The sequence below is a fragment of the Chironomus tepperi genome, unplaced genomic scaffold (genome assembly GCF_022539635.2).
Source record: "Chironomus tepperi strain 1889 unplaced genomic scaffold, CSIRO-AGI_Ctep_v1 contig_244, whole genome shotgun sequence".
In the NCBI taxonomy this organism is placed as follows: Eukaryota; Metazoa; Arthropoda; class Insecta; order Diptera; family Chironomidae; genus Chironomus; species Chironomus tepperi.
This window is the reverse complement of record NW_027226366.1, coordinates 2,059,467-2,067,619: the sequence shown is the minus strand read 5'-3', so window position 1 is coordinate 2,067,619 and position 8,153 is coordinate 2,059,467. Positions and strand designations below refer to the sequence as shown.

Sequence of the window (8,153 nt, the reverse complement as noted above, 5' to 3'; positions counted from 1 at the left end):
AGTCCTTTTATGCCTTAACACATTTACAGTAACCAGCTCCACGTTCTGGATGATTCTTGCATGTATATCCGCAATACATTTCCTTGAATTCAGCAGCCAATCGTTTGTCTTCTGGTGTGACAATTAAGTGAGCATATGGATTTCCACTTGGACGTCCACCGCCAGCATGAGCGCCTTCAGTATGTGTACCTGGTCGATGATGACTCATTCCAGTAAATGGACATTTTGGACATCCTTTCATTGTAACATTGTTGTAGACATAAAATGCGAAGCAAACCATGACATTTTCATTTTTGTGGTATGTCTCAACTTCTGGACATTTACAGCGGTTGTAGCCTAATCCATGATTACATAAAATACCACAAAAATCAGTTGAAACATCAAGAACTTCTGTTTCGATTCCAGTGCAATCAACGTCACATGCAGGACCTGATAAATCGTATTTGCAAAGATCACGACAGAACAATGCATCATCAACTTTCATCTGTGACAATGTTGTAGTTTCAGCCATGATGGCTTGTGCTGATACAGCGATGACAAATAAGCTAATAAAGGTGTTCTGTTGTGGATAGAAAAAAGTTTATAGCAACTAATAAAATTCAACTGCAAATGCACTTACCATGACTGTTCTCGAACAAGGATTTCTTTACAAATAAATCTGCAGCATAAGCTGCACTTCCTTTTATACAAAAATTTATGCTCTGAAAACATTTCTCTGGATTTTTCCAATATTGCATTTACAGGTAGAGAATCCATTCTTTAAGGTATATGCAGGTACATCCACATGAATTCTATTCAACATTTTATCTACCTGTTTAACACTCTGGTGATTCCACAGCCTTTATGAATAGCATTGGGTTTATATGATTCTTTATTAAAGGAAGGAATTTGAGTATTGTATTGCAGAAAGAGCAGTTCCAGATGTTTAGTATACAACGTTGCCAGTTATCTCGGAATTTTCTGCAATTTCATTTTGGATGGGAAAGGATTTAAGAATATTTTTCATCATGAATTAGATGGTATTATGTGTAATTAGTTATGCAAATAGGTAGATAAAGCTTGAATGACTTCCTTATGATAAGGTTAAGCTCCTTGGATAGTTTTTCAAGTGCGAAACTTCCATTAAATGTAGATTTTGTATCTTAATTTGTTAAATTGCGTTATTATCTTTTATGGTTCTATTTGTTTTAATTTTTATCATCCAGTCGACAGGATAGACTGCAGTTTTTAGAGTTAATCAGTGGTTTTTACCCCAAATTGTAGAATTTTTATTTTTATTTGAAATTATCATTTAAATTTCTGAGATTTTTCATATTATCGTAAAATCTTTCATGGTGATCAACGGTGATTCCTTTATTAGTTACTATAAGATGAGCTTAAAGACACAATACCTTATTTAAATGAGTATAGTTATCTAATTTCTTCCAGTTTTAAGACAAATCAAATTGCTTTGACTTTTTCTATGATTGCTTTGATTACTCGTTTTGTTTTGATGAAATTTGAATTCTTTTTTGATTATTTTCGAATCTTAACATGTTAAAATTTAGATGCAGAGTTAAAATTCCTAGATAAACTTGAATTAATCAAAAGACTCACTTATTCAAGATCCAGCTGGAAAAAAAGTAAATAAAACAAAAGATTTTCCTTCTTCAAAAACTCAAAATTGCTTTTGTTCTTTCTGAGTTTTCCCATTTATTTATTTAATTATTGCACATTACATTAACTTCTTCTTCGGAATTGAAATTACATAAATATATGTTTTGATGGTAAATTGCAAGTTGTTACACGTTTTCAGATGTTATCCTTAAGGTGCAAAGTTTTAATATTAATTTATTTTTTTATATGACAGGTTGTTCGAGTTATATTTTATGATAACAATAATCTCTGATTGATATTCCCAAAAATTATGATTTTTTATGCTGCTTGATTGATGACTTTATACAGCATTTGTTGGATGTTCTTTAGCATTTACGAGTCTTCCATAATTAAACATTTAATTTTTGTTAATAATTTTAATAAATTTTTAAATGTGATTGGGTTAATGTGAACTACATACAATTGGGTTATGGATATTATATCGATAGTTATGCTCTATCATAATTATTATTTATTTATTTTATATGTTTACATATACTGAAACACCACTCAAAAGCAATTTATCATTTAATTCAATTTATCTCATATAATTGATTTAAATTTTCCATTAATTAATTATTTTAATTATTGTGTATTACTTTTTGAGACATTAACACGACCTTAGCCGTGTAATATCTCATTATTATTGTCTTCCACAGCAATTTTTTTTCTTATTCAATAACTTTATTCAAGCATTTCTATACCTTAAAAATTGATGAAGCTTATGTCAAAAGTATTGAACGGGGAAATAAAGGGGAATATAGATTATTATTTCATACTTTTTCTCATATTTTCTCTTTATGAAAATGTTTTTCAATTTTAATAAATTTAAATTTTCCAACAAAAAATGAAAGAAAATTCATTAAAAAAGATTTTCCGCTTCAGTGGAAGTATTTCGATTGAAATTCTTCATGATGTCAATATTTTTTAGATGTTCGTGGAGAGTTTTTAATGCTTTCAATGTGCGAAGATTTCAAAAGAATTAATTCACTGATTATTTTCAATCATAATGTTGACAACAGCTATGATTCAAAAATATTAACGAGAAAACTTTTGAATGAATTCCTTTAAAAGTTAATTTTCCTGCCAAAAGATGGCAGTTGTGGCAATGAACATTGTTTGGTATTAAACCAAATTATTTTTTTGAGAATTTAAATGATTTTTAAAAGGTTTTCAATTTTTAACGGTCAATTGAAATTCAAATTTATCATCAAACTTAACGAAAGAAGATGCGAAAATTTGAAATTAAAATTTCCGTTGAATTTTAACGGTTCAAATTTATTAACGAAAGAAAATTCAAAATTGAAATGTCCGTTAATTATGAACGGTCGTTTAAAACTCAATATTTTCGTCAAATTTAACGAAATAAGATGCGAAAAATTTGAAAATAAATATTCCGTTTGGAATTTAAATAATCAGCCTGCCTTTTAAATAATCATTTCCATCTCGTGCTAAATATAAATGTACTTCTAATATCTTCTCATTAAATAATTTAATCCATATTTTTCTCAAGGTTCTTGGCTCGAATATTTTCTTTCATAAATATCTCAAAAATTTTCATTACATTAAATTTGGAAGCCCATGTGATAAATCTCGATGGGTATGGTTTTTGCCCATTGAAACGAAATTTATTTACATAAAATTAATGAAATTAATAATTTTTTTATTTTTTGAATAATAAAAATGGAATTCAAGATTAGATCTTATAAATGGATTCTACGAATTTATGTCCCTTCATCCTGAATTGAAATCTCGATTTTGGTTTTTTCTGTTTCCATTTTTTGTTAAATATTTAAATATTTTTGTTCTAAACATTTATTCTTCATATGACTTTTTGTTTTTGATGAAACCAAAAGCTAATAAGTTACATTCAATACTATATAGTCGATGACATTTTCATGTCAACTTGTCATCAAGTATCCGCCTGACTTTTGACTTTCAAGCATCAACTTATCAGAACCACGACATGAAAATACTCGATTCAATTGACATTTAGTTTAATTGATAATTTCTTTTAAATATATAAATTCTTGTGCATACTGCTCACCATTAGCTATGATAAATTAGTGCAAATGTGCTTTAAACTTCTACGAATGTAGGACGACTAGAAAATTATAGTTTTTTTGTGTTCATTTTTTTCTATCGTAAAGTGCGCAAACTTAAAATTTTGGTGATAATGGTGCAAAGAGTGTTCTGTAAAGAAATTAAATAAGAATATTAGAGAATTATTAGTATGGAACTAGATTTTAAGATTTTTAAAATCTCAAAATTTGACTTTTTTGAATTGAAAAATTAACCGTAAAATTATTTTTGAAATTTAACGGCCAAAAAAAATTTAAAATTTTAACGAAAGAAAATTTTCGAGGTGTTATGGGTGATTCTCTGGATAAGTCAAATTTGTTTAATTCGTGTCTCAAAAACTAAAAAATTTGCTTCATAGAAAAACATTACTTTAACTTATTAAACAAATTAACCAATTGTTAATTTCGTTAAAATATTAATTATAATATCTCAATCTGTCTTTATTTTGTATTGTTAGTCTATAATTCCTACAAAAACAAAAAATCAAAAAATGAATTTTCTCACGGATTAGGAAAAAAGTTTCTCGGAATCACTAAAATTTCAATTTTTCTCTTTAATTAAGGATTTTTGCAGTGTTTAAAGAGCAAAAAACGATAGTTTAAGGTGTAATACACTCGAAATATCAACTCAATCATAGTGACAAGTAGAATAAAGTGCAAAAAAATCATGTTGAAAGTCGGAATTTGATATTTTGATTCCGAGAAACTGGCATAAAAATTGAAATATTTAATTAAATAAAGCATGACGGTAAAAAATAATTGTACATAAATAAAGATCTGCACAAATCCCGTAAGTGTATATAAAGAATGGAGCTATAAAATTGCCAGATTATGAGAAAAATTAATTCAAAGTCGAAAATTTTGAAAAAATTTATCCAAAGAAACACCCTTATGTGAATAAATTGAAAAATTCGTAGACTCAATAAGACGACGCTAAAAAATATCAAAACTTCAACTTTTGAATACCAAATCCTCAAAATTCCTCTGACTTTTCAATAAAGTCAATAAGATTTAAATAAATTCCCAATCAATCATTCAAAAGCAATGAAGTGCTATATATCCACTTCAATTCAATATTAACTTGATTGATTGTTTCCATTTCCCATCAATTTGTCTTCCAGCTACCTAACTCAGCATTGAAAAAATCAACTACTTACCCACTAATCCTACTAAAATGGTGGCAGATCACAATTACAAAGAAGACCTCCAGTGCCGTTCCGACAAAGTTGTGCACATAGCCGATTCCAGTCAGGTGTTGTCGAGTCAGTTGTAGCTTGTTCCATTAGCATTGGAGCTTGCATAGCACTTTGCGGATTTGGTCTAAAATTTTGCAGCACTGGCATTTGAGGACTTAAACCTGGAGGTGGTGGTGGCGGCGGTAAATGGAATCGACTGAAAGTTTGTTCTCCACTTTCTTGAAATGGACAGCGCGAGCAGCCTTTTAATGTCACACGATAATAGCGACAAGCATCAGCACATATTTTAAATCTGTCCGGTCGATGGACGGCTGGTGCAAATTGTGCTGGTATTATTGGCACTTTACATTCACACTGATTATCTCCTAGATAAAGGAAGACTGGATTTAATTCACAATTTTTTTATATTTTTATATTACATTTTCAATTTAGAAAAGTTGGCCATGGAAATGCCAAATTTAGCACTTTTAAGGACACTTGCTACACACCTAATCCATTTTCACATAAATCCTCACACAGTTCTTCATGATCTTCAGCTGATAAGATGTCAGCCTTACCAATTAGATCTTCATTGACTGGAATTTTATGACAATCAAGCCCGCAAGCGGGACCTGATATCTTCAAACTGTTAAAAATAAATTTTTATTATTTTTCCATCCACAACACAGCTTCTTTTTTTATATGCAGCACAGTACTTACCTACAGAGATCTTCACAGAACAACGTCCAATTTCTGACTGCGCTCGAATCTGTCACAGAATCCTTATTATGTAATGTAATTTCAGTTGGTGCGGCATGCGCAATATGAAGTGATAAAAGGACGGCAAGTAATTGTATTAGTGACTGTAAAGGAATCAAATCAGTGAGTAGGCGTGGCTTATTGTATAGGAAAAATAGAAAAATTTTGATATTTGGAAGTGGAAATTAAGGCACAATAGTAATGAAAATTATAAAATTGACACTTTAAAATGACGTTAAAAATTAATGCATTGTAATTAATGGTGGAAATGAACTTTTTCAATGTTCCTGGATGCATTCGATTGTAAACTTTGTTTTTTATATTAATGCACAGAATATAATAAATGGAAGTAAAATTTATTGCAGAATATATGAAAAAAAAGTTTGTCGTCGTCTCTTGGCTCATAATACAAATAGTGTAGATTACAGTTGGAACTAATTTAAAATTCTTCTTGATATCCTACAGCGGAAATACTTTATGCTTCATTACATTCCTAGAATAAAACTTTTTTTTTTGAATTAAATCCAAAGTTTTTTCATGCTGAATCAATAGCTAGACCTTTTTCCTTGATTACTCTTAAGCACGTATTTGGAAGATCCTTAAATGTCATCGAGTAGCTTCTACTTTTTTCATGACTTTTTTTATTATGTTCCTTTAAATTGTAATTTGACATTATTTTCTAGAATTTGGGTCTGATTTCATTCAGTTGGAAATGTTTGGTACTCTGGGCAATAAATTTTTTTGTCATGAAAGAGGAAATTTTGGGGAAAATTGTTATGAAGGATGTTTTCATTGATGTCGGTTTCCATTAAAAAATCGTTAGGAATTTCAATTCAAATCAAGAACCTTACAAATGCTTCAATGCACATAAGAATTTGCATTGTTTTGAAATTTTATCGAATCAGATGAATACCATTCAAATTTTTAGATAAAAAGGAAAATTTGCATTGATTTGAGATTTTAATTTACACGATAAAATTGAAAACCATACAAATGTTTTAATATATCAAACATTTGTATTGTTCTGAAAGTTATATTTTTTAATTCCGCGATTTTTCACCACTTGACACTGACGCAAGATCAAACGGAAGTGAAGCATTTCGCGAGCCACTCGAAAAGCCTCTTATGTCTATTTCTCAAGATCATGAATCACTTGATATTCACGGTAAAATTGCAATTTCATAATCCATAGACGTCTATTCGAGCTTTTGTACTAACAAAAATCCTAAATATGTACATAGATATTCAAAAGCTCTAAAATATGTTTGGTCATGCCATAAATATGAGATTTATGCATCAATATCTTTTTTTGTGTAGGATTCTATTTTATGAGCGAGACGTGATATAAGATGATGATGTAATTTTACACAAATTTCTTCTTTCCAAACACAATAAAATTCATGATTTGCAATCGGAACTTCTTGTATTTTTGGTACAGAAGCAAATTTTCATTTTTTATCAATTTTTGAACATTTAAAATTGTATAAAAATTTAATTTTTGCACAATAAACAGACATTCGGTCCTCATTATCACTTCTGGATCTTACAGCACACGACTTTATATCTCGACATTAAATAAAGCCACAACAATATGCTAAAGCTTCTTATCTGTATCAGAAGATAAAGCGCGTTCTAGCATAATTTTATGTAAAATGTTTTAAAAATAGGTTTATGGGATGTGTATAGCTCCTCAATTTCCATCAGATAATTCTTTTTTATACAGCTATACGTGGTATGTAATGAATTAATAATATAACAAATTATTACCATGTCTAAATAATTTTTCTTTGTTTCCTTGTACACGAAAAATCACAAATGCGACTAAATGGAAATGCTAAAATCACTCAATAATTTATGCAAGGAGAATTGACAATAAATATTGTGTCTGTTATCAGCACTTGATTTTATTTCACGTTTATGAACACTATCAGCTTTCGTTTTTATCACTTTTATCTACTTTCATTACTTTTGTTTGAGTATTGGAACTTTACAGATGTTTATTTTGTCAATTAAAGCGCTTTCAATGGCTGAAAAATTCTTCTTTCAATTTTAATTTTCAATAAAATTGAAATTTAACGGTTTTTTGAAGTTTAAATGTTTAACGACTTTTTGATATTCAAATTTTCGCATCACTTTTGGAAGTTTAAATTTTATAAAACCGTTATTTTGCTATAATTTGATATTCTTAGATTTTAACTTCATTTAAGCACAATCTGCTGATATTAGGTCACACAACACTCATTGAAACAAGCTTTAAATCACTTAATGTTCGATTATTTGCAAATGTTTATTGGCAAATCCATTGAAGGAATTATTATGAAATTAATGTTCAACACACATTCAATGTGGCTAATGGACTTTTGTTTGTGACTAAACAATTATTTATTTAATTACTACTTTATGAGTAAATATACACAACACCGATAGACATGTGACGCATATCAATTTTTGCGACTCTGATTTATTTTTCCATCGAAATAATTCAATTTTTCCAGAAAAACAA

General features: G+C 29.1%; 2 protein-coding genes across 2 annotated transcripts; both read right to left on the bottom strand.

The window, feature by feature from the left end:
- Window positions 1–7: 7 nt before the first annotated feature.
- Window positions 8–625, bottom strand: LOC139091207 (uncharacterized). The gene is made up of 2 exons (XM_070641154.1): window positions 620–625; window positions 8–559 (listed from the first exon to the last, which is right to left on the bottom strand). The coding sequence occupies exons 1-2, from the start codon at window positions 620–622 to the stop codon at window positions 8–10; spliced, it is 555 nt and encodes a 184-aa protein (XP_070497255.1). The 5' UTR covers window positions 623–625.
- A 1,014-nt stretch (window positions 626–1,639) lies between these two features.
- On the bottom strand, window positions 1,640–7,655 carry LOC139091251 (uncharacterized). Its single transcript, XM_070641236.1, has 5 exons — window positions 7,418–7,655; window positions 5,612–5,754; window positions 5,401–5,537; window positions 4,874–5,277; window positions 1,640–3,828 (listed from the first exon to the last, which is right to left on the bottom strand). Exons 1-4 carry the CDS (start codon window positions 7,418–7,420, stop codon window positions 4,886–4,888), a joined length of 675 nt encoding a protein of 224 aa, XP_070497337.1. The 5' UTR covers window positions 7,421–7,655; the 3' UTR covers window positions 1,640–3,828; window positions 4,874–4,885.
- Window positions 7,656–8,153: the final 498 nt, after the last annotated feature.

What these genes read in the sequence shown, in the direction of transcription:
- LOC139091251 (XM_070641236.1), bottom strand. An exon ending in TTCTGTGAAGATCTCTGTAG is followed by an intron (nt 5,538 to 5,611) that starts GTAAGTACTGTG and finishes TATTTTTAACAG; the next exon opens with TTTGAAGATATCAGGTCCCG. An exon ending in TTTATGTGAAAATGGATTAG is followed by an intron (nt 5,278 to 5,400) that starts GTGTGTAGCAAG and finishes TCCTTTATCTAG; the next exon opens with GAGATAATCAGTGTGAATGT.